The 27,160-nt window shown below is 43.2% G+C and overlaps 1 protein-coding gene across 1 annotated transcript in view; it reads left to right on the forward strand.

Moving 5' to 3' along the window:
• The first annotated feature begins 3,403 nt into the window (after positions 1 to 3,403).
• TMEM216 (transmembrane protein 216) overlaps positions 3,404 to 27,160 on the forward strand; it is a 180,883-nt gene continuing 157,126 nt past the window's right edge. Inside the window, exons 1-2 of the mRNA XM_069623871.1 lie at positions 3,404 to 3,506; positions 15,317 to 15,333. Coding sequence (XP_069479972.1) covers positions 3,494 to 3,506; positions 15,317 to 15,333 — 30 coding nt within the window. The 5' untranslated portion in view covers positions 3,404 to 3,493. The remainder of the gene's footprint in view (positions 3,507 to 15,316; positions 15,334 to 27,160) is intronic.

The following is a 27,160-nucleotide window of genomic DNA, read 5'->3' on the forward strand; positions in this document are numbered from 1 at the left end:
AAGGGAAGTGCTAGCATATCGAGTCTGAGTGCCTCTATTCAACAGTTCTTATCCTAATTTTATTTTTTCTTCCAGACTCACTTGTATGTTATTTGAGTTGCGTTCAACAGTGGTTAAATACCCTTCAATGAAAGACAGTTTGTCCTTCATTGATGCTATCATTGAGGTGTTGTCTTTCAAAGCCTCGTGGATGGACTCGTATAGCTTATTAAATGGGTTTAGTGCTATCGTAAGGGTCGACATGATCGATAGCAAATCTATTTTTTTTTTCAGGAGTTTCTTTTTCCGACAGGCCTCAGATTTTGCTTTGTCGTCTGTTTTTATGCGGGGTATGAGACCCTCTTTCGTTTTGATGTTGCGATAGTCTTTCAGGTTGGGTTCTTCTCAACTGGTGTCAGTGGCTCTTGAGTTGGAGCTGGAGTTTCTCCCCATATTCTGCTATTATGGGCCTGATTATGCGGACGGGTACATTCATAAGGGTCTTCAGCTTGTGCCTGTCTAGAGATGGATTTCGACCTGTCTCGTGCCACAGGAGACAGGTCCGGGGCTGGCGTAACTTTCACCTCCTCGTCGATTATTTCACTTGGCCCCAATACAATCTGGGGGTTTACAGTTTCTTTTGGTATAGCAGCAGGAAGGGTCGCTGGACTCTCTATCTCTGTGCTCAGATCCGGGTTAATTTGAGTATGGGCATGCCATTTAAGCCTTGCATTGGGCCTCCGAGAATTTGGATCGATTTTCCGGGCTTTGCTCAACAGAGAGGGGTCTTGGATGGCCTCCAAGATTTCAGCATCCGACATCTCCTGATCTTGATCTAGCTTTCTTTTGGTTTGTTTTATAGAATATTCCTTCAATGAGGTCGATATCAATGATGCTGATAAACCTTTAGAGCCCCCCTGTATTTTGGGGCCTGCTTTCCGACATTTCTTTGATATCAGCTTATCGCACATGGTTTTTGATTTGGCACTTCCCTTAGTGCACAGGCTCCTTGTGCCCTGTATAGTGTTTTTAGGCCCACTGGCGAAAGATCCCTTTAGTTTTTTCTGGTCCACGTCAGAGGGTACAGGACATTCTGAGGCCGGATTAGACTCTGGGCTTATAGTTGGCCCAGCAAGAGCTAGGCCCTCGCCGTTCCTCTCCCTCACGTCTCCTGTCGTTGGCTCTTTAAGCTCGCTTATTTCTGTAGATAAGTCCTGCTGGGTAGAATTAGCCCCCGGAGTCACTTCGAAAACCGTTCGACCTTTGGCTGTAGGTATCGTTGCCTGCTCACTTATGTCACTGTGACCGGCCTCCCCAAAGGCAGATCACGAGCAGGCGCTGGTTGTGGATGTCGCATTCGGTTGTCACGTTTGATGGAAACCGCCCCCGGCCGTGCAGACCCCAGCCGTGACCGTCCTCCGACAGTCTCTGGCAGGGAGTCACTCGTCAAGACAGTATGCCGACCGGGCGCTTTTGATGTAGATAAAGATGTAGATGTTCTTTGCAAGACGCTAAGACTGTTGGTTGCGTCTTTTCCTGGTTTGCCAGCCGCAGCCTCATCCACCCTCCCCCCCATTCCTGGAAGGGACATCTTTGAGGTGGCAATTAGGACTGTCCTCACGCCAACCTCTTCTGCAGAAATCTGTGGCAAAACAGGTTGAGTTTGGATCAGACTTCCCAGGGTCTTAGACACCGTGGCCAGAAGGGGAGCCGGAAGGGAAACCGCAGCCGGAGTTAACACCAAGGCGTTAGACTGGCAAAAGGTAACTTCTGGATTTTCTTGGATGTTAGCCGTAGAAGACATTTTCTTTTCACTAGGCTGTGGCTGCGTTTTATTACTTCACAGCCATCGGCCTGAGTCCGCTTCAGTTGGTGAAAGCGGGGCCATCTGCTCAGCAGAGATTGAGGAGGATGGGATGTAGTATGAGGTCTCGAGTTTCTTATGTTCCTTGGATTTACTGATGCAAGACTAGTACAGAGTGTTCAAAGTTCTTAACCGGTTCACAGTTCTTAACCGGTGGGAGGGGGGGGGGGCACGCTTACCTCGCCTCCCGTCTCCAGACACCAGACACACTGCTTTGCACACCGTGTAGCGCTCCACGCATGCGCAGTGTTTAAATAGGAAGTTCTGTAGAAGGAATCAGTAGAGATCAACAACGGACTGCATCCACCAGGGTCCACGAAGAAACACGGAGCAAAACGAGCAGCGGTCTGTCCTCTGTCCTCCACCAGACACACTGCCTCGCACACCGTGCAGCGCTCCGCGCATGCGCAGTTTAAATAGGATGTTCTGTAGAAGGGATCAGTAGAGATCAACAACAGACTGCATCCACCAGGGTTCATGAAGAAACACGGAGCAAAACTAGCAGCGGTCTGTCCTCCACCAGACACACTGCTTCTCGCTCCGCGCATGCGTGGTGTTTAAATAGGAAGTTCTGTAGAAGGGATCAGTAGAGATCAACAACAGACTGCATCCACCAGGGTCCACAAAGAAACACGGAGCAAAACGAGCAGCGGTCTGTCCTCTGTCCTCCACCAGACACACTGCTTCGCACACCGAGAGACTAACTGATTTTGGGTTGGCAAGCTGGAAGAGCTGACATCTTGGGGAAGGGAAACCTGAGACATTGTGAACCGTGTTGTGGCCTTGGGAAAGGGAACTCCAAGGTCTTTTGAGAGCTGCTTTGAACTTGGGAAAGGAGGGCTGGAAACAATAACAGTTTCCAAAATGCACAAAATTACCCTAAAGTCCCGTTAGATACCCCAAGAATTCCAAGCCTCCATCTATACCCATGAGACCAGCACACAAAGACAACATCATAATCACAGGCCTCGACAGTAATGAAAGTTCAATATTTCTCAGCACGGCCAAACGCCAGGGCAATGACACAAACACAGCACAAGAAAAGTCTCCCCTCTATGATGCATATAACCAATCCCCAAAATACCCCTCTCCAGTAGGCAGGACAAAAAAAATGACACTCCGTGAAAAAACAAAATAACTAGCTGCACTACTACTGTAAACTGGTACACTGGAAATTCGCCCGGAACGGAGGAATGCACGTGTTCAGCCCCATTGCACAAAAAAACACCGAGGAATGCACGTGTTCAGCCCCATTGCACAAAAAAACACCAACACCGTCTAGCACATAACAAATCATCAAAATACCCCTTCCTTTGGGCAGGCCAAATCATCCCGCTCCACAAAAATAAAAAAAACAAGTATGCGACAGCTTTAAGACTTACTGTAAACCAAATTCGCTTGGTAATGGAGGAATGGCGGTGTTCATCTGCAATCAGCATGGATGGCTTCTCCTCCCAGCCACGAGGCTGCGCCAGCCTTCCCGCTCGTGTCATGCCTTACAAAGACTGTACGTTGGAGGCACGTGACTTTCCAGACACGCACGAACGAGATGAAGAGGGGAGGGGAGCGGAGCGTTGCTAAGGTCCGTTTCTCGGAAGGGAACTAGACACTACCGTTTGGACGTTGCTCTGGTTCCCATGGACACTAAAGATGGCACCCAGAGGTGAGGATTACACACGAAAACGAAATGAAGAGACGACGGTCAAGGGAAGGTGCAATGCGTTATGGAAAGTGAGCAGGAAGAGGGAAGAATGGAATCGGGAGTTGGGTACTTTGGAGGCGAGATAGGAAGATAGCAGGGTAAGAATAGGGTAGAAGCTGGCAGAGGGACTGAAAAAGTAACATGGAGGGGAGGGGTTTGGCCAGAGTACGATGGAAACAGCTGGTCAATGTTAAAGGGAGATTGGGGGTAAGTAACGTTTGGGAGCGTGTATAGGGTCAGCAAGCTGGGCATGCTAACGGAGCAGAAAGATATTGAGTTGGGAAAACCAGGGTGTGTTAGCAGGGCTGGTGGGAGTAAGAAAGCGGTGTAGGGGAGCATTGTCTCGTCTACGAGATTGATGTACAGGAGCAACATTGGTGCATGTGAGTGGAAGCGATGTAGCGTGTTAAACAGGACACTCATGTACTTACAACAGTTCGATGTGGTAACATCAGATGTGACGCCCAAGTAATCATTAAATATAGTTGTTAATTTCTGCCATTTATTTCCGTTATTGCTGTAAATAAATAATGGTAACCTCAGGTTACCGCCGTTAATTTACTAACTTCCTACATTTAGTGTTAGACATTTGGCATGCAATACAAACTAGACTCTTATACACTCTGCTTTGCTTTTTACCTTTTTGTTTGGAATTCCTTATGCTTTTTTTCATGCATGGTGTGTAAAAACGCAAATATTAGCCACAATGTCACTAAATTGCCATACATGTATAGTTTCCGATGAAGAGTTTTAAGATAATTGTTATGTTATTTGTCTTTTACACAGTGCACATCACCACCCTAGTGGTCTTTTTGTGTTTATGATCCCACACGTGAACGTGAAAAGAACATCTTGGAATTTGTTTTGATCTCCTATACATCACGTTCAGAATGTTCAAGTGTATACTTGGGAGCTTAGAAATGACTAAACAGAAAATGACAAACTGGCAAGTAAGCATGGGCGTCCCTTTTAGAGAGCGATATCCGCATGTAATTGGTAGGCAATTTCCCACGCCGTTTTTTTAAAGGTAGAAAAACGACCACTTCTAGCAAGGATTTCGGAACCCTCAGCAGTCCTAAGAGGATGGAAACATTGGGTCGGATGGTAGTGGAGGGACGGCATAGTAGGAAGGGGCAGACATAATTTGGTACTTAGGTGGGGCATTCGCAGTTACGGGGCAAGATATTTTATAATGTTGAGAAGAGGCAGACACATTAGAGATGGTGGGTGGCACTGAAGTGGTGCAGATGGGTAGCCATGTAATGGAAAAGTGGGCAGCAAACATGTGGCTTAAAATGGGATTAGAGTAGATCTAGCAGTGGTTAATTTGTAAAAATAACTTAAGTGCCAGGTCCCAAATATTTTCTAGTACTCCTGTGACACTGCAGGTGGGCATTTCTCCACCATTGCTGCCCCCACCCATAGCTGCTTTCCCTCCTCCCCCCAGTGTCGACAAATCTAGGGTTGCATTACAGCTTGCACCTGTTCATTGTGGTTGATGGATGCACGGACTATCACCACTTCATGGTTAAAGTCAGTCTGAGACAATAAGAGCCAGGGCTGAGCCCTGGGGGTGTGAGGCAGTATGATGCAATATAGGATACTTTTATTGGCATGACAAGTTCGATGAATATTGTCAAAGTAAAAAGGTTACATTGTCTTCAGTAGGACTCCTTTTTGTTTTCAGCTTAATTTCATTTTTTAAATCCATTTTGCTTTATGGACCTTGTAGTCTTTAGTGGCTTGCAATGGCCTCTTTTGCAGCCCCCGCCCACCCCACACTCCCCTGATCATTCCTGCTGTTTGAGGATGATACAGAGCTATTCTTATGTTTTACTTACAAAGGGTTCCTTGTTCTCGGAAAATGAGTGTCCCGAATGTCTTTGGATGCAAGACGGTGTAGGAGAAAGCACGTCAGTCTCTCCTTCTAATAAGCCGTGTTGTTGACAGATTCTGTCCTCTGAGCTTCATGCTTGAACTGTCGGCCAACGAGCGAGGTTCAGTAGGGCAGTGGGTTTATGCCATATGACCGGTGGGGGCTATGAGGAGTGGAGGTGGGAAGGAGAAATGAGGAAAGGTGAGAAGTAGGTGAATGGTTAATGTGTGGGTACTAGAGAGGTTGCAGTCATGGGAGACCCCTTACTACTCTAACTTTCAAAGTTTGAAATACCTGAGGGCCACAGACTCCGGAACAGGCATCCTAACCTGTTGCCCCCTTCCTTTTTCTTTCTTGCTTTTCTTGATTCTTTCTTCCTTTTCAGTACTTTGAAGTGGTATAAGCATTTTAAAAGCACAACATAGTACCCTCTCGGCGTCAGAGATGACTGACTGTTGCTGTTTGTAAATTTTCTACCCGTTGGCAGTATCTGGTTGGTTCCAGTCTCTATTTCCATGGCTTGTGCCTACGGTTGCTGCTGTCTAACGAGCATGTGATCTTGATCTCCCTTGCTAGCGTGTTATATTGCATATGTCTGGTGCCGCTGTGCTATTGGTATTGAGTGGACCAATGTCTGCTCCAACAATGTTGAATAATGCTGTATTCTTTGACAACCCAGTGGTTCTGTATATCTCGTGGTAGACTCTGGGTGCCCTAGTGTGACAACCAAATGTGTTGCCATGTTCATTTCACAGCAATTCGTTAAAGCACAGTGCGATATTACTTCATTGTTAAATGTTTCATGGTTTTACTGCCATTTTCGGGATATCAGGGAAATTGTGTGCCCCAGGATAGGACAGCTAATGATGATTTTAGCGCAATTGCCTGCAACAGGAAAAAACGTTTTCGTGCCCATTAGAAAAGTGTCCTGTGCAGAAACCTGAAGTAAAGACAAGTGTCGAATGATAATGGACACTTCCGTCCCCTACACACTATCTAAAGTTGAACAAACAACTCGATGCTTAATGCAATTCAAGACATAGGTTCTAGCAATGTTCGAAAAAAGAAAATAAGGGAATATTGTAATGTGAAAAATATTTTTAGATGAGCATGTTCAGCAAATCCTTCTTTTTTTTAATTATAAAATAAATCCAAAAGTAGAGCTCGGTGTGTTTCGGGGTCCAGTCCTTTCATCGGGAGAAAATTCATAATTCAAGATTTCATAGATTCATGATACGATGTACAATATTAGGAGTAGTGGGATTATAAAGTTATATTTTAAAACATTTAAAAAAAAAACATTTTCTGTGGGTACATCTCCTTTATGTTTATCAATGTACGTCTTTATGGCAGTTGCCTTTCACATAGTCTAAGGGCACACACATTCAGGTAGCATCCCCAATCTGTAGGGTAAGAAAGGAAAATATAGTATAGTATTGTCCAGTGCTGACCAGTTTCACAATTAAATTATCTATACAAAACGTTCACACAGAAAAGTCCAACAGCTTACCTCACACAATGAGGCATTACCACTAGAGTATACTCCCCAGTAAAATCATACTGGAAGAAATATAAAGGCAGAGATTATCAGAACTATTAAGTAAAGAACGAGTAAACCAATTCCTCCAAATGGAGTAATGTCAATAATACTGACAGAAAAACGTCTCACCTATGCAAATGGCGAAGAACTAGTGTTCCCAAGCATGTGTATTTTCTAAACAAATGTCAAGGGATCCTACATCAATACAATTCTGAAGATTTAGTGGAGCAATCCAGTTTGAAAAAGGTTCAGGGATAAAACACTTGCCCAGCGATTAGCTATGTGTAATCACGGCACAGTGTACGGACAGCGGTATTCCGGGTAAACAAAATGACTGCTATATAGTGTATCACGTATAGAACGTCTGACATCATAACAAACGTCTGATGTCGCTGGATGGTGTGTGACGATCGTAAGTAACTGAGCCAGTTCAAGAGTATAGTTCCAGAAATAGAAACACATTGGATTCTGTTATATAGATAACTGCTGATCAGTATGGTATGTAGTCATGTGTAGAAAATATATGTACAAGGCATGAATTAATTTTCCAAAATTGATTTGCTGAATTTACTAATTAAAATGTTCTTGATTAGCAAACCAACCCATTTGACAATGTTGTATTAATATTTTTTATTGCACCAGAAGTTATTTATAGCCAAGACATAAAATGATCAACAATGCAACAGTTATGTGTACCACTGAAGTAAGCAATCGGTGAGATGAGTCAGGCATTGCAAATTCTTCAAAATATTCACTCGAGTATTTGTTTACCTACTTGACCCATGAGAAATGTACTCGACCAATGGCAACGGATGACCAAGCTAAATGTGCTTTCTGTAAAATGGTGCATGTCACCACAAACCTACTTTGTTTGGGACACTGCTGCCACCCAGAGGCCAGCCATGCACTGTGAAACCTTTTATTTGAAATGTACTGCAAACCAAGTAAACGTTAAAAGAAAGTTTCAAACATCCCCAGCAAATGGTGCTTGCCCTTTTACGAGCCGTTTGTGTGTGTGTGTGTTTGGCCAGCTGTTTCCCCTCATGGTGCTAATACATAGTGCAATTATAATCCTAGAACACAATGAGCTCTGTAGGCTAACTACAGTTTATGGCAGTTCAGTAAATTCGTGCATGTACAGACTGGATGGACATTTTGATCACTACTTTGTGTTAACTTTAGCTTTGTGTATTCATTATGTAGGAGGAAAGAAAGTAATCCACTAATTAGAGTGGATTGTGTAGCAGGCCTAGAACTGGGAAAACTAGGGGGGAATATTGTATTTTGTGATCAGATATAACGTCCAAAGAGTATGTGATATGCTCATGGGTTAAACACCAGTTGCAAGATGCATGCAACTAGAGTACCATCAAATGTATTTGGCCGTGTGATAATGTACAAAAAGTGTTCACTCATCAGTATGATGCATCTTCCCAACAAAATGAAATGTAGTTGACACTATGAGATTTAGATAAATTAACTTAAACTTTACTGTAAAGCATGGAGACAATGCAGTGTTTTAAAGTAGCAATACTGTAATTTTGTATTATGCAACAACTTAAATGTTTAGGGATGGAATTGCAAGACAAGCTTAAAAAAAAATATATATAAAGTTGACGCATACTTGCCTTTGCCAGACAGATTATAGACAGATTATAGTTAATTTAAGTACCATCCAGATTACTTCTGGTTTACAATTATTTGAAAAAGAAAACAGAAATCATGCCTATCCCTCTCAGACCTTTGGCACTCAAGCATGGAGGAGAGGATTACTGCTGTGCTCTCTACAGTAGCCCCTTTAACCGTGCAGTGAACAGAGAGAGCCTTGAAGGTAAGGGGAATGCAGGGCGAGCTGTGCTTTCATTTAACAGGGTAACTTAAATAGCTATCTTTGCTAAACATGTGCCAATTTAATTAGCAAACCTACAGAATAGCATAGAAAATTGCTATGCAACACTGCTTATTTGATGGCTTTTATGTTTAAGAAAGATTATGCCCAATTAGCATATATTTATTTAAGTTAACCTGTAACTAAGGGAAAAAATATGAAATATGTAAATTGATTAGATGGCAAATATGCATTCTCTTAAGGCCAGTATCAATGAGCTGGATCCCGATAAAATAAGACAGCTACATAACAAACTTGTCCTGAAGTGTTTACATATAGTGTATTATAATTTTCAAGTGTAATACAATAGCATCATGACCATTTTTCAAGATGAGGCACTATATGAATGGTCAATCTGTCGTAGGATATAAAGTATACAATACTATAGTGCACTTAATTCAAAAGGGAGAAGCCTCCAAACTATAGCAATTTAGTACTGCTGAATATAGTATTAAATTATATAGATCAGATGTATTTACTCTAAGGGGCTCAAGTCAGGGGATGGGGGGTGTGGTCTATGAAAATATATAAAAAGTGAAATATAACAAAATCTTGGTAGAAAGCTGGCTGCTAGCTTGTATTATTCATTGATGTATTGTAAAGCTACCAGGCATCATAAGTACAGTAGGAGATTAATTCCTCACAAACGGGTCTAAGACATTTAGAGTTTCGTGAAGGCATTATGAAGCAAGACGGACAACAGATTTAATTTTCAAACAAAATATATTTATTAACTTAAATGCCAGGATGGTGTAAGGCCTAACTTGCCCTATGCTAAGGTAGGATTTCCCTACCTAAAGAAACTAAGGATAGTCTGAGTCAGTAAGTCCAACTTGAGTCTGTGTCCAAAACCTGTACTTGCCCTCACAACTAACCCTAAACACTCTGTAGGATGTCAACAACAAAAGTGTTCCAAAGTTTTTAGCTTCTTCCAGCTCTTGGCTAACCTTCCAGCTCCCCTTCCCCTAGTCCAAACAAAGTTCCAGCAAAGCCTCTGGGTTCCCTTCCCCAAGGCAACATAGTTCCACAAGGTCTTTGGTTTTCCTTCCCCAAGACGTTAGCTTGTCCAGCTTGCCAACTGACAATCTGTTCCATCTCTTAATACTCAAAACCAGTCCTAGGTCAACTTTTAACTCATTCAGACTCTTCAATAGTTTACAGATTGATATCCTCTGTATTCACTCCAGCAATCTATTTCATAAGTGAAGATTCCTTATCTGTAGTTTCCTTGGCTTTTCACGTAGGGTATCCTCAGTCTAGGCGCAGTTGTCAGACCAGACGGTCCGCCCATTACAGGTCACGCAACCGATAACCCTTGCCTGCACAGGTTTCTTTGTCACTACCCCTGTGTTCTGGTTCACATTCACTTTGGTTTCCCCTTGCCAGTCTTTTAGCCTTGCCACAATGTGTTCTGCCAAACAATTCACTCTGTGGCTTGGCTTTCCCACAATGTGTTCTCCCGGCTAATTCACTCTGTGGTGCTCATTCTTTCACCACCTTACTTTCACAATCTTTAGCAATTTTCATCACTCGGTGTTAGGGAGAATTTTCCAGAATGGCTAATTTCCCTTACCTACTTAGTCACTCAGCAGCTTTGCTGGATTTCTAGGATTCATTTTTTTCACCTGGTAAGTGTGTGAGCCTTTTCTCCCACTCTTATGTGTTTTGCTGTGTGTGTTTTACATTTGTGTGTTCTTGGACTGTGGAGCCTCACCTACTCCATAGGCATCATCTTTTCTACTGTTTGTTAAACAGCACCTTCAGTGCAGTGACACAGGGTTGTCTTTTAGACTTCCCAACTCGGACTCCATTTTCTGGGACTGACTACTGTCTCCCAGAACAGGTAAAGTTGCCATTAACTTTTAGTTTCTTTAATCCACAGACCCAGTACACCCCATCTTACATGGCGTATTGGAAAGGGTTAATACTTATCCCTTTCTGTCTGTTTCTCTTGGAGCACTGTTTCGCTCCCTTTCATCAAGACTTGGCTGGTGGCAGTGGTAACTACCCTATTTTCTGTACTGCGGTTATCTTAAATAACCTTGGTATTTTAGGCTATCTTGGTAGCCTCGAACTTAAACCCGCTAGACCATATATGTTCTTATACGGTTCCGGCTGGGTGTAGTCGCCATTTCTTTTTGAAAATGTCTTTCTCGTGTTTTACTCTACATGCCAAACCAGGTTTGGTCCCTTTGTTCGCAGGCTTCTACACAGAAGCCCTCCTTAGGGCACCTGAAAGTCTGGGTAGGCAGGATGTGAGGGAGGGGTTTTAGGACCCCTGCCATGGGTTCCCTTGGTAGCCCAAGTCGCACTCCTATTTGATTGGCTGGGTGACTGTCCCCGCCAGGACAGCCACTGTGTGAATGGGGGAAAACTGCATAAAAAGCAGGTCCCTGCGATTGGAAAGGCAGAGTCGCCACTAGAACGAAAGAACCGACAAGGAGCTGACAGAAGAGGACCCCTACAACGACTGAACCGCCCGGTGAAGCCCTGCTGCAGTTATGAATCTTCAGACTCCAATGACAGAAGATCCTCCAGGAATCTTCTTCCCCATAGCTGGTGGGACCAATCAGTTCGCCCAAACTGTAAGCCAGGACTCCCTCCTCTGGTCGATTTCGCTGTACAGAGCTACAGTAGGCCGGATAGCCAGGAAGGTCGGACCCTGCTTGGGTTTTAAGGAGCGCACCTTTTATTTGTTGCTTTGCTCTGCTGCTGGTTTCTTCCCTGGGTAGTGCAGTCTTCCTAATTCGTGTTAGTCCGACAGTCACTTCAGGAACCGTGAGCCTGCAGGAACTACCAGGAACGTCTGCCTCAGCTGTAGCTTCTTCTCGATTCAAAGGTACTGAGCAAATCCGGTTGTGCGTTTCGTTCAGGCGCGGTGAAGGTGTGTGAAACCTTTCGCCAATCTGAGGGATTTTCCTTCTCTTCTCTTTAGACAAACTTTTCTACTGACCAACTTTGTCCGGAACTCTTGGCAAAGACTTAACCACAAACTACCCAGAACTGTGTGATCTTGAGCAAAAGACTTGTGTCCTATTGACTTTGGCCCTAAACCCTTTTGATTTGATTCCCTGACTGTAGTTCCTCTTTCTAGATTGCCCTGCTTACTTATCTCTTGGTGCCGCTCAATTTTAGCCTAACTTTGTTTTTCCCTCCCTTTTTTAAAATTGCTCGAGTGCCATTTTGCTCACACTTCATTTTGAGTTTAAACTTGTCCAGAATCTATTGGGAGTGGTGTGGTGTATTGGTAAAGTGATTTTTCAACTGCTTTACTTCAGTGAAATGTTTTATAACTGATGGTTAATAAAATAAGAGTATATTCTTTTACTCAGAAACCTTGAGTCAGTGTTTGTTTGAATCATAGTAATTGCTGTCCTTTGTGTAACTATTGATACTGCTCACTTGCTCTTGAGAGAAGTCTGGCTTCTCAGCCATCGCTACCACTTTACTGTGTATGGCTTGTACCAAAGGTGAATTTGTACTGTCACTTGTACTGTTAATTGTGTGTGGTGTTCCCAAAGGGTAATGCATATAATTCTGCCTAACACTCGGTTTTCACTTTATTCAGTAAGATTAATCTTTCAATATTCATTACGTGGTTTTCGCACATACTTGTATTCCATTTGTATGCTCGTCAAAGCTTTCCTTCAGTTCGGTATTCAATAATACTTCACTTTCTTTCACTTATTGTTAACCTTGCTTGCATGGTTCAATAAAGCCCCTCACTTTGGGTTCACTTCCAAATGCACATATATTTCTGCTCATCTGTCAGTCACCTCTGCCCTGTAGTTGCCCCATGAGTGTCCCGGTACGAGTGTTCCTTCCGATTCACTCACTGGTCATTGTCGTCTTCTCTCTTCGTTCCGCGCACATGTCTCTGTAGCTTTGCTAGCAGCGCTCACTCTTTGGGTGTCTCCCTGTGGGTTGCCAGTACCTCTGCCTGTCACTTGCAGATGCTACCGGTGGCCCGGAGGCTCTGACCCTCACTTATCCCGTTCGGGCCTCCGCGTTGCAGTCTCTTATTCACAATTGCCATTGTCTTGGCCTGCCAGCAGGACCCTCCTTGGTAGCCTCCTTTGTAGCAGGATTTCTCCCCTCTCGGGCCCGTAACACCCGGCTTTTCTCCTGCTAGTCTCCCTTTGCCCACAGGTGGCTGCACATTTTATGCATCTGTGACCTTTTAACAGGTTGCAGGTGCCAGCCCTTCGACTCCAATTACTTATATTCTTGGGACAAGCCAGACCCTTGCAATAGTTTCCAAGCCTCTTGCTCGTCTCGAGTGGTGTGACTGTGGGGAAATAAGAGGATGTGATTGGTAACAGCCTATAGAGGTGGGGGGGGGCGGTAAGGTTTGCTCTCACAAGGAAAAGGGTGATGCCATGTCTCGACTGCGGATATTCTCTCCCCAATGACCCTCCCTCTCATCTCCACCCCCCAAAAGGATCCAAAAGTGATGGCCTTTCCCTCGCCACCTGAGCAGAGGACCTAAAGGGAGTAGGTGTGAGGATGCCTCGGGTTTTTCTGTGTGAATCCAAAATTATTCTCTTTGTGACATAATGCGAGCAAGGTTGCCGTCCCAGGATGGTGTACGAACCAGTTCCAGAACCACATATCTAAGCTGTGCAATGGAATGGTTATGCATTTCACAATGATGAAAGACGGGAGATTTTTGCTTTTTAGTATGAATGTTTGATCTGTGCTCTGATTCTTTCCTTAACTTTTCTGATTGTTTGGCCTACGGAAAACGTGCCGTTTGCTTTACACTACATTAAGGAATAATACAAGCTAGCTGCCACCTTTTTATACCAAGATTTTGTATATATTTCACTTTTTACATGTGTTCATAGACCCCGACTTGAGCCCTTAGAGACAATATATCTAATCTATGTACTACCACGTTGATGGTATATTCAGAAGTACTATATTCATATAGTTTTGAGACTTCTCCCTTTCTAATTAAGTATACTATACTAGTGTATATTTTATATTTTACAACAGTCTGACCATTCATATAGCGTTTCCTCTTGACAAACTGTCATGATGAAAATTATAGTACACTATATGTAAACACTTCAGCACAAGGTTGCCTGGCCTATCATTTTTTTCTGAATCCAGCTTATTTATACTGGCCTTTAGATTGTAAATATGCATTATGTCGTACCTATTTATAAAAAAAATGTTCCCTTAGTTCCAGGCTAACTTCATGGGTAACTTCACTAATGATATGCTTATTGGGCATAATCTTTCTAATACATACATTTTCTATAAATGACTACATACCATGCTAACCAGCAGTCATCTGTCTTTGATACAACGGAATCCAATGTGTTTCTATTTCCGGAACTATACTTGCGAACTGGCTATTAAAGAGGGTGGGGGGGGGCTTTCTGTCTTTATGGTATACGTACAAATACAATAAGATGGAGTACAGGCCCAATTCCCACTAACTGCAATTGGTATGGAATTTGGGAGGCGTAGCACTGATCTCTTTAGACTACCTTCAGTTTTGTCAAACCAGTCTCTCTCAAACAATGATGATAATTCCAGACATACATAATTTTCAGAGATGCTTATATCTATTGTATCAAAGGCAACAACGAAAATCGACAACTTGCTGTGTATAATTCTCAACTGCCTTAGCATGACCCCTCTGCCATCCGAATGCAGCGATGACCTACGACAAAGTCATGCGGTCTAGCCGGACACATAACAAGTCTCTTGCACTTGCACACTCTCCTGACCACCTTGCCACCCATCCGCATGCCTGACCTACATGGGTAGCATACTGGAGCTCAGACAGCCCACTTAACTCCCTATCTTGGCTAAATGTACACACGCATTCTAAATCTTCTGATGTTTCCCATACCTTGGACTTCGGAACCCCAGGGGCATTCTCACCACCAGCATGTTGAGACCATACTAATGGGATAAAGGCCCTATGCTCAATTGAAAATTTGAGCATGTAAAAAATCCGTACTACAAAGGGTTTCGTTTTAAAAATGTACCTCTGAGGCTGTATGAAAGGGTTATAATGTTAGACTGCCACAATTGGCACCACTAGGAAGTCGGTTGAGGGTATGTCGGACACAAGGGGTTACCTACCTGATTAAGACCTTGGTTTAAAAACATTCCAGTAGAGATAAGCAGAGTAGGAGTTGGGTGAACCGTACTGCCTTTAAAAAAAAAAATAAACAATGATTTGATAGGTGATTTTTACTTTACGTTTGTGCATCAGTCTATATTTTTTCTTACTGTAATTTGAAGTGATATTGACTTAATGCTTCCTTTTTTATAATTTTAAGATTTTTGCTTGCAACCCGCTTGTTAGATCAGGATAGGGATAGCACAACAGGATGAACAGAAATGGGTGGGACCTGAACAATAGGAGAGATGCAGGAGGTCCCACACTTGGTGAGACCAGGGTAGAGACATTCACTCTAATGTTTGATGTTCTTTGTGTTTTTTAGGGAGACGTGGAGGAGTTGTATCCTTTAACCACTTATGCATTGTCTTCCAAGAAGATGTAAAAGAGGGGTCTGGCATGTGTATTTATGGCACTGTGTACGTAAATAAATATTTACTAAGGACTGCATTCACTTTAAACTGTTTCTATTGTTTGTAAATTATGATATTAGTGGTAATGTTGCAGAACCTGCATGTATCCTTTTTCGAGTTATAAACGTCTTCCACCCAAGGACTCTTCTGTATATGCATTGCAATCTTCAATAGATTAAATCCGTCCTCAGTTATTATTTTTATGCTTTAACTTTTTCAATTACAAAATCAGAAAATTCAACACTGCAGTTTCAATTGATTACAGCTTGAAAAATCCCTGTCTGAGCAAACAATCCTATACACGTTCTTGTATGTTTTTTCTTATGTATATATTGTTCCAAAAACAATAATTCGACTAGCCTGCATATTTATCAACTTTTAGCTTAAGAATATTGCTGTATTTATGTAGTCCTTTGTTCTTTTTCATTTATGTGATGAAAGAGCTGAATTGCTCATTGCTTTCCGGAAAGGTTTTCCTTACTCAGGAGCTGACACTTGACATATGTTGAGGCAAGTGTATGTTGTTTAAGCACTGGTTGGCCAGAAACTAGTTGAAAGCTGTCAAACTCAAAATATGCTACATGTTGTTAGTTGTACTTTGTCGTTTAATGTTATGTGGGGGGTGGAGGGGAGTGCTGAATTCCAAGAAGGGGGTTTACTGTGTTATGTTACTGGGATTGATGCGATGTACCTCTGGCATGCATTTTCAAGGTCTCCAGATACTCTGGTCTGATCTGAAACTAAGTGGAAAGTCTAGGCTGAAGGAAACGTACAAGCTAGCTTTGCTGTTGTTGATGCATGCATACAAGTTTGTTTCTAGGAGTTTGTTTTCCAAAACACAGAGGCATTTGTCTCCATATTGGAGCCTTGTGTGCCTGTGATGCTAGTGTTCATTGGCCAGTGGTGTGGTGTGGGAGTTGATTGTAGAGGCGTTCTGTTCCATTGTTTGAAGTCTGATGGGGGGAATCTTTAGATTGCTTTGTGTTGGTGGCATAGTTGGTCTGCTTGTAGTTCATTTAATTTGAGAACAGATGTCGAGGATGTTAGATGAGGGCCCTTTTGGCGATTTAAGGCGTGCCTGATCCATCCATTTCAATGTCTTGGTGGAAGTGTGTTCTGATGGCATTGGCATCCTTTAATGGACGTTGAGTCTAGCAGTGTGCATTTGCAACAGCAAGTTCTTGAAGACAGTGGGAGCACAGAGGAGCTTGGGTGACACATTAGCAGTAGTTGTATGCGGTGTAGCCAGGGACGTCATTTCACCAAAATGCCAGGGGTTGCGGAAGTGACATCACATGACCCTTCACCTCTGATGACCTCACAGGAAGTGATGTTATTTGACCCCACCCCGAAGTGACATCACGGGAAGAGATGAAACATGACAGTTTACCCCTTGACAAAACAGGAAGTGGTCACACATAGCATTGTTTTTAAGTACACTATGAAAAAAAATGGTTGCAATATCAATGTAACGTGATATACATATCATACAAAAATGGATCACCATAAATATCGGCAGAAAAAACATGCTATAACTGCAACTTGCGAAAAGCAAAATACATAGTCCGAAATGGATGCTTATTCTGCTCTAAATGCTTTATGGAGGATTTTGTCTGCATTGTGAATTTGAGGTGTTTAAGAGTGGACTAAATCAGGGACTCGCCCCTTGAAGTTTGCATGAAATAAACCTTTAATGAGTCTAGCAATTATTGTTTAGAATTCCAGAAAGACAAATTATGTGTTATTCCTATTGTTTCTTATTTAGGGTCACTATTCAAAGTGTTACACTTGTCAAAACTCCTGTGTTTTTATTTTTTTTTATTTTTAAAGAAGCCTGAACTAGAAAGCCAGCCACTCTAGAAACAGGAACATGGCATTGTAAAAAAATTTTTTTAGGGGTAGCGAGGGAGACCTCAGGGGTCACAACTGCGACCCCTAAATGACGCCCCTTGGTGTAGCTAGTGATCGAGATTGATTAGCATGGAAAGTGGGATTTCTCGTTTGACTGGGATTCGGGTAGCCATCCCGCATGATGAGTGTCTGGTGCAAGTATGGTAGCTCTTTATGTGAGAAAGACTGAGTTAAAGAAAGGGGGAGAATATAACTTGTATAAATGACAAACCTTTTTGAGGTATTTGGACTATGAAATCTAAAGCATTACTGATTCATTTTGTTGCGGACTTGTCCAATTGCTGTCACTTGTACTATCTATATAGTATGCCTTTTCATTTTTATGTAAGGGGATGGGCTGTAGAAAAACCAGTCTTCTTCTGGACTACCCCTGTCCAATGTATATAGCTAAACCGGTAACTTGTGTTTAGAGTGCATCTTTTTATTGGCACAGGGCACTCAACCCTTTCTGATGGTATGGTTTTGAGGCGAGGGCTGGGCATGAGTCAGTCCTTCCAGATTCTTACAGGACAAAGAAGTTTTAGTCCTTGGTTTCTGTTAAGTCCTTGCACAACACAGGACAGTACACGGTAAGAGGAGTGTGATGAGGAAGATCCTGTCAAAGTAATCAGAAAAAATACCACTGTTATTGAAATCCAAAACCTGTTCGAAAATTGGGCAAGGGTGTAGAAGTTGTTGAAGATTTATATATTCCTTATACAAAACAGGCAAGTGAATAAGAAAAGCATATTGCAGATATAACTTTCCTCAAACGGGGTGGGGGGGGCATGTGCCAGAACCTCAACTACACAAAGAGAAATCTTGGCAGCAGACAAAGCTGACTGTAAGGTGATCCTAGACTATGATTAAAAAATACTCCAACCTCAGAAATATTGTACAAAACAACCAAGAAGCAAGCGTCTGTAGTCGAGTGGCCCGTAGGTCTGCCCGCTCGTGAAGGGTACTCATTTCATAAACCGAGCAATATAATTATGATAGAATATTAATAGGATTCAAGTTGTACATCTCAGGGGAAACTACTCAAAGAAGGCTGAGAAAGGAACTGGAAATTACATGAGCACCTGAAACAGCAGTGCCGGATTTAAATACATTGAAAAATGCAGTACAATACATGCGTTTGCAGAAAAAGGGGGTGAGGAGGAACTTGCATAAAGAAGCAAGTGCCTAGATCTTAAGCTGGGGGCAGGGGTGATATCATGGACATGGAGGCATGTGATGCTGCCACTGGGTGTGTCACTAAAAGAAGGGAAGGGGACTCTTGGTAGGGTTTAGGAGCAGAAGTATGATACTAGGAAGGTCTTGCTCATGGTAGAAGGCAGTAAATAGCTGTGGGATAACAAAACAGATCCACAGAAATCACACCCCGCCCCCTCCTCACACTTTTCATTCCACTAATTCACAGCAAAGAATCAATTGAGCAAAGAACCAACTGCATTCCAAAGATGGAGTAGTTCTGAACCAATCCACTTGAATTGGATGCACGGGTGTAAGCAAATTGTGTACTTGTCTGGGTTCACAGGCAAACGCTGGATAGCATGCTGATGATGATTAGGAAACTGAGTGAATTCTTGCAAGTTATCATGAATCGAAATTGCCATGATAAAACCAGAGTGATAACATAAATCTGTGAACGGGTGTTATGGAGGAGCAAGATGGTGATTAGGTGGCACACAAGCTGCGTGATGCAACTGTTTTCAGTGTATAGCGTTGCGTGTCAGAAGGACGCAGACACTCTGAGGACATTTCCAATTTATGCTTATTAAAGAATGAGAAAAAGGCCCAGCTTTCCCTGTCGCTATGGGTTATTCCCTACCTATATTACTAACTAAGGTGCTTGTTGGTGAATGTCCTAAAGGAATAAGTCTGCTGTCCAAAACGACCTCTGATGCTACTACTATTCTAAGCAAACTTAGGTTGGGCGAATGACTCCCTTCTCGTATTGCTTCTTTCAGTTTTCTTCTTCTTTTCTCTTTTTAATATGCAATTTTTAAATAGTCCCTCATTACTTTCTTTATCAATTCATAGTTCTCAAGATATTTTTGGCTTTTCTCTCCATTAGGGTTGTCTTTAACCTTTGCCAAACCTTAACATCCGGGTTAATAGGCTGTGAGTAACCTTGGAAAGTATATTTCCTTATGTGGGTCTGGCTTTCTGGGCTATTATATATTGTTTTTTTTTTTCTTCAATTTTTGTGTTATTTCGTTTAAAGAAAGTACAATATTTCATTTAAAGATAAAATTACAGGCTAATAATTCATGTGAACTTTTACAGAAACACAAAGAAAAAGTAAACCGTATCCCATCACATAAAATATGCATAAACAAAGAATAAAATAGATAAGCTAGCTTCTCGAGAAAGGCAGCACATAGCCAAAGTGTGTATTATGTTGGTCATGTTACCCTTCTCATGCATCTAGGACTTCTTTTAAAAAGTGAATTGCAGCAGTCACCCATTTATTAGGACCAAAAGAGTTCATAATCCGCTGCCATACTCTACCAGGGTGAAGCTGAACATAGGGCTGGATTAAATGTCCAAAGTATGCCATACGCCTCACCTCTAGTGATCCACAATGTAGCACTATATGGCATAATGTCTCCACCTCTTCAGGGGAAGAGCAAACGCGACAAACTCAACTATCTCAGAACATTATTCCAGTCACCCAGAATTTCACTTGTGTGGATCAGATTCAATCTAATCACCCTTGACCACCATGATTAACCAGGTGACCTACTCAAATATTCAGGTCAGGTTCCGACTGGCCTGACATCAACCAGCAAGTGAGCATAAAGATAAGTTCTGACTTTGCTGATTGTGCCAATCTAGTCCCACTCTTTGAGTGGTTGTAGGTCAAAGGACCGAAAACCAAAGGATCGAATTTCTTTTTTTTTTTTTTTTTTTTGGGGGGGGGAGGGGTCCCCCTCCCAACTCCCGTTTTTGTGGTTAAAAACCACTTTTTTCACCAAACGAAAACCCAAAAAAATATATATAATAAAAAATAAATTCGATCCTTTGAGTCTCTTCTTCTTGGGTTGGATTAGTGTGTTATTCGAGATGTCATACTTTTTACAAATCTGCTCACTGTTTCCCAGTTTAGTAGGGCAACCCAAGATTTGTTTTATGTAAAAGTTGCTTTAGCAGCCACCAAATTGACCCCTCCTTGGCACAATGAATATTTCTCAGTAATGAGAGGTTCTTCAATATAGATTACATTTTATCAGAGATCATCCCAACTCATACCGAAGTACAGCTGCCGGCACACCATCGGTAGCTGTAAAACTCATCCAAAACAAACCCACCAAGGCATCACAATCCACTAATCGCAGGAGGCCCCAGTTCTCGCCCCAGAAGGTTACTGATGGTACAACCTTCGCCCTGTAGAATTCTAAGACCGGAGACAGGGGAAAATGACTGTACTTCGGTTGACAGCACAAGCTTGAGTTGCGAGCTTTAAGACCTTGGAGCGTTGATAACTTTGCAGCTACGTTTCTTGTGGAGTTCAAGGATTCTACATCCCAAGTAACAAAACCACCAATGTTCCACTGAAAACTCCTGTATTTTTGTCTCGTGTGTATCTGTGATTTTTGTCATGTTGATACTTCAATGATTTGATTTGGCATATTTAGCCAGGGCATCAAGCTTGTGCTGCAAACCGATTGGGGTGTAGTCAAAAAGGACAAGAGCATCGGCGTAAAGCATGTAGTCCAAGCAAGTGGATGCTAAATTTGGTGAGAAACTATGGATGCCTTTAAAGATTTCAGCAAAATCCGAGACGAAGAGGCTGAAAAGTAGAGGGTACAAAACGCAGCCCGTTTTCAAACCACATAGTGATAATAGGTGATGAGAGTTTACCTTGAGCATTTAGGCACACTATAATAGGTGTGTCAATGGAAAGCCGCCAAGATCTCCAGTAAGTGGACAGGACAACCTAATTTTTGAGTTTAGCCCACAGGCATGTTCGATCAATACCATCGAAATCCCATGATAAACTCCATATAGACTTGTCTCGACCTCGCCTCGTGTTTTAACACGCTCAAGATAAACATATTGGCATTCGTCTCCATGCCTTTCGTAAAGCCTGACTGCATCTAATCTGCCAGCACCTTGGGCCCAATCGGTCTTTCAGCACTATACTCGCTTACATTTTTGCAGGGATGTCCAATAAAGCTACTGGTCTATAATTACACAGTGACCAAAGTTGACACTTCTTAAAGATTGGTACTATATTGGAATGGGTCCAGGTTTTTGGCATAGGTGCTGAGGATGTAATTTTACTGAAGATTAGGCCCAAACTATGCTCCCAGAGATCGGGATCAAGTTTTAAAACGGCATTGGACAGGCCATCAGGCCCCGGGGCGCGCAAGTTCTTACTGATGCCAGGTGCAAAAGACCTGCAGTCGGTTCCCTGGGCTGGCTTTCCCCCCCACAGTCTCCTTTTTATATATTTGCGTGAAGTGATTAATCCATCCTTGCTCTCCGATAGGATCAGAGAGTTAGACAATGATGTCCCTAAATTATTGATCACTCGCCAACATGATGTTGTATCTTTTGAGGAAACCAACTGCAGCATCTCTTAAGCGTCATTCACAGAGCCTTGTATTTATGAAACCAAAGCCATTGTTTGTATTTTTGTTTCAGAGACTTTCTGTGGTCACTCTCTGATGGAGGGCAGAGTCTAAGGGCCCGTCTCAATTCTCTTTTCTTTGCCTGAATGGCGGGATCAAAGGCATGATTTATCAAAATGGTGCCTCTATTACTGGGTCGGGGCATAGCGTTGTAGATCTGGTTAACCCATTTTTATATGGGTCATTTAACATGGCTTGCTCCAGTTTATCTAGGGGAAACGGACGCTCATGTATGCCATAGAACCTAACCATACTCGCCTTGCTCCTGCGAAATATGTTCTCACCTACTGACGCCTCTTTATTCTGTTCATACTGGGGATTTTCCTGTCCCTGTTTTACCACCTTTAGCTCCATGGACAAGGGGGTAATGATCACTAAGGTCTGGTTTCTTTACTGTCATAGATGTATCCAACTGCAGGATTTCGCCAGAGACAATGTAGTACAGAATACTGCTGCAAGTACCATGATGCCAGGTAGGATTTGACAGCATATCTGCTGTAATCGTACCATTCAGTATATTCTAATCCCAACCACTCATTAGTTCCTTCCATGCCTTCCCACGCTTCATTGCCGAAACATTGAGTCGGACCACTCACATCCGTAGTATCTAAACACAATGCGTTCAAATAACCACATAACATGTGCTGTTATTAAAATGTTGCATCTTCAATATACCCAAAGATAGATTCTTGCGTTCTTACATTAGGATTCCAGTACAGGTTAAGCACTAGAGTTGGGGGCATATCAACATCAATGTCTTTGTTCCAAGTCAGATGGACTGCCTGGATTAATGCATTTGGGGAGGCATATGGTTTTGGTGTAATACCAATATCATTCTGAATACCAAACAGTAGACAAGAGGCTGGTCTTCCCTTAGTGCTCTTATGCTGGGTTCAGGAGACATTGATATCCGTCCACATTCGAAGACTCAAGAAGCCAGGATTCCTGAATACAAAGTCAGTCTCAAGAATGGGTGAGACCTTTTCGTATATCAAGTTGGAGTAGCCTCTAGAATTCCACGACAAACAATTAACGTAAAGAGGAAGTTGTTACTCCTGCTAAATGGGCATTCAAACAAGCCGCCAACAATTCCAGCCCGTGCCATCTTTGGGATCCCTTTGTCCCGTTAAGTGGTTAATGGCAAGTCGTCCTGTCGCGCCTTCTCGTGAGCAGGTAATTGTCATAATAGGATAGGATAGGGTTGAACTGCTCCTGAAAGTTCAGCATTGGGGTTGGGTTTCCAGGGCACGAGGAGCAGACAAGACACCCGGAGCCGGCGAGGTCACTGGGAGGGGAAAGCTTGGCAGGGACAGAGCAACAGAGCGGGTGCAGAGGTTGTAAGTGGCCATGAGAGGAAGGGAAATGTCACTGGGAGGGCAGAAGAGACAAAGGCACAACACGTAGCATGTAAGTTTAGACACCCACCACAAGTCAGACTGACGTACTCTCAATGTTCCTTCAGGCCGCCCAACCACCAGCTGATCGCACACCACTCACCACCTCAAACTGCAGACTCTGCGAGACTCTGCGGCGCTCTGCGCCAAGATTGAGTTTTTGACGTCTCCTTCCAGAAAACGAAATAGCAGGCCGACTGCTTGTCCTCAGCCATTGTCGACTCTGCTCCTTACAACCGTGTCTCTTTTAGATATTATTTATCTTCAGAGTATCCCTGTATTTCAGTTAACAATATTTTCTCTATTATATTCCACTCTTTCCTTGCTGAATAATGGGATAGTTTCCCCTCTTCCCAGGGTAGTGATTCCCCATGCACTACCGGTTTCCCTCTCGGTGTCTATTGTGATTCTCTTTCTCACATAATACAGTTAAAGTTCATTTGCTTTTGTTTCCAGCGTTAGTCACTTATACTGGAACGAGTATCTCTGATTTACATCAGTTCCCTTTGGACTCATGGTCTTTCTGTTCTCCCGTTACTGTCACAACTCCAGGATAACATCTCTGGGCTCCATATTGGCTTGGTACCTTCTCTTTTGTTCCTCTGCATGGTCGGTTTGGTTTCGCTGCCATCCTCTTCTTGAGGTTCCTCCTTCACAGGGTCTCGGTACCTCCATGGGTAACCAGACCATTTGGGCTGCTTTTTTTCTTGGTGGTGCCAGTGTAGTTGGATGGGTAGTCTACCCACTACGAACTCCTCATGGCCACGCCACTACTGAGGTTTGGTGTCCCATGGCCCCTTCTCTCACATGCTGGGCTTCCAGCGTCTCCTTCTGCCATTCAGAGCTGACCTGCTTGTTGCTGGCTTCATGTCCCTCTTTCACTCTGCCTCCATCAGGTATTGTGCGTCCAGGGGGCCTCCCTTTCCTGCGTCTGCATCCCACTATTTCGACTTGGTTTGTCATTTATTCCTGCAACATACTCGTCTCAGTTAATTTGAGGTCTCATTTAAAGGGACGATTTCCTTTTCTTCCTTATAATGGTGTAAGTTAGTTTTCTCTTCATGTCCAGTCTCAGGACTTGAAACCCTTTGGCAGATTGGATAGTCCCATATATGCCATCATGTGAAATGGTTTAGGAGTTCCGTGCTTGTCCCCTAAGGGGGAGTCTCTCCCAGTGAGGTCCCATTTGCCTCTAGAGTGGGTGTTGCTGAGCGGGATCACCACTCTAACCTCACAAGGGGTAGATTGGGGGCCAGGGGGTGGGGGGGGGCCTTGGAGAGAAGTGACGAATTCCCTTGCTTCGTCACAAGAGGCAAGGGCTGTTGGCAGCTTCAGCTGGACGAGGAAAGCAGCTCTCTTCTTAAAAGTGATTCTCTGTGTTGTGTTTGGGATCACCTCCACACAGGTGCTGTTTGTTTAAAGGTGGCTACACGAGTATGTCCTGTAGGAGTCTGGAATGGACTTCGCAATGGCAGACACCCTGTAATGGGTTTCCAGTGGAATGCAGACATGCAGGAAGACCCAGTGTTAGACTAAGTGACCTTTTATGTGCAAATGCCATGTATCCAACATGCATTGAAACAAAATCTGGAAGGCATTTTGTGAATCGGTTAAACGTGCAATGGCAACTGATAGCCCTCCAAGCAGAGGAGACTGTTGCTGGAAATTAGAGTGCTGGTGTTCCAAGCATGTCTTAACCAATGCTGTTGATGGTCCAGAAAGGAGAGCTGATGGCAATCCTAAAGGAATTGAGGATAAAACATTTGGTTTATGCACCTGAAGCTGATTCAGTTTACTGGCCTGACTGATCTAAAGACAACAAGGGCACAGTGATTCGGAGTGATGTATACTAGCAGCAACAGAAGCACAAATTGTTACCAGCATCTTGTCAACTGGTGGCAATGGGCGTTTTCAAAATCTCGACTATTACTTCCTTCTTGCAGTAGACCTAAGGCCAGACCAGAAATTAACCAAAAGTATCCTAACACAACTGCAGATTGGAAAAATGGTGTAGGCGAATGGACCCCATTTTATATCGCGCAAATTCCAGGATTTTGTGAGAAAGTGGGAAGTAAACTGCATTACCTGAAGTCCCTCGGTTTCCTAACGGCAGGGTGCAAAATGTGAAGTCTGAAGCTACTAGCCACACAATTCCCTCGCCCCCATTTGGGAACTAAGGACTTTGCATGACCAGATGAATGTATAGGTGCACCTCTTCAACCACAACCATGAAAGTTTGTAAAGCCAACAGTATTGGCTGTTGCTGCTTGCCACTGGAACTGTTCCATATGCCTTCATATTTATCAACTCAGTAGTGATCCGTGAAGATAGCTCAGCAAGATGATTGCATGCATCAATCATGGAGCCTGCATGCCACAAGGAAGGGCTGACTCAGCCGCTCATTCTCCGGAGGTTGATAATTTGGGCACAAATAAATTGCCTGACTATAACAGATATACTAACGTGCTTCGAAGCAGGGTCAATCTGACATGACGTGCTATGTAAAAAGTGATATCTTGTTTTTGGTGCACATTTACATTGCAAGGCAAATTGACCAGAATCGTTATTCATTGTGCCACTTCCTTCTAAACTTAATTGCCTATGAAAGGTTAAATCGTGAAGACGTTGTAGCCCTAACTGCTCTGTCATGTTTGAGGCGGTATAAATGTGTGACACCGTAGTTTAAAAAACAAAAAACCTCTGCTTCAAATGCAAACCTTTTGGGGGGGGGGGCGATTGGCTCCATAAGAGGCAGTGAATGCAAAGTTATTTCTGAAATACTGAGATGTTTGTTCCAAAGGGCTTTGGCCAAGATTACGTTGCAGAATATTATGTGCCTTTCGAGAGCAACATTAAGGTTATACAACGTTTTGAGTAAACATTGTTGGCCATTTTACAGAAATAAAATGTGCTCACTGCAAAACAATATTGTATATTTGGAGCTCATCTCACCCAAGAGGATTTGTTATTTAATCCGATCCCCCTTTTTTGTTTTAAATCCAGAAAGTGCACTTGATGCTTTCCCCTTTCTGCTGCATTACTTTGTCAGCGGATTAATTAAGCCAGAGGGGATCAGCGGTTCCGTGAAGGGAGAGGATACTTGGGGAGCTGGGTGCATTTTAAAAGGATAAGAGAAAAGTAAAGGCATCCTATGCAAGTACATCCACTTTTCTGTATCCTGCAGATCACTCTCTGTAACCCGCATAGGCTGGTTGGGTGGGCAGAATGAAGCCAAGGTACAAAGGGAGGTGCTGGCACACGTGGCATCTGCAGCATCTCATTTCCGTTCTGCTGTGCCCCAGAGCTTCTCTATCATGGTACCAGAGCTCTGGAACGAAAAAGAATCCCAGAATAAAGGTGGTTTTGAGATGCAACACTGCCAAGGAGATGTCTGGCAGCTCCCTGAGTGTTTAGGGTAAGGCGACCCTATTCTGCCACTTCTGTTGACTGCTTATTCCCCGTGGAAGACACTACCCTTGGCATCTCATCTTGGTTTGCTTGTTACTGCCCACTCTTAAGAGCGCTCTCTGACTCTTGGATTCATTCTCATTTTGTCTCGCTACCCTTAAAGGTTGCTCTCCAATCTTTCATGCTCTCCTTTGTCACTCCTAGCTCGCCTTCCTTGCATGTTTCTTTCGTTGTGATGTCTTGTTTATTCCATACTTCTGCTTGGAAGAAGGGTGGGGGGGTGTATTTATGAAATGTGCTGACTGATGAGGGCTTCAGCAAGTTCATTATGTTAAAGGTTCTTGTACTGCATGCCACCTGGGTGATTGATTACACAAAAAACCTTGATGAAGTGGCTGATGAATGGGCTGAGGGGGAGGGG

Source organism: Ambystoma mexicanum, chromosome 11 (genome assembly GCF_040938575.1).
Source record: "Ambystoma mexicanum isolate Mex_15411 chromosome 11, UKY_AmexF1_1, whole genome shotgun sequence".
Lineage (NCBI taxonomy): Eukaryota > Metazoa > Chordata > Amphibia > Caudata > Ambystomatidae > Ambystoma > Ambystoma mexicanum.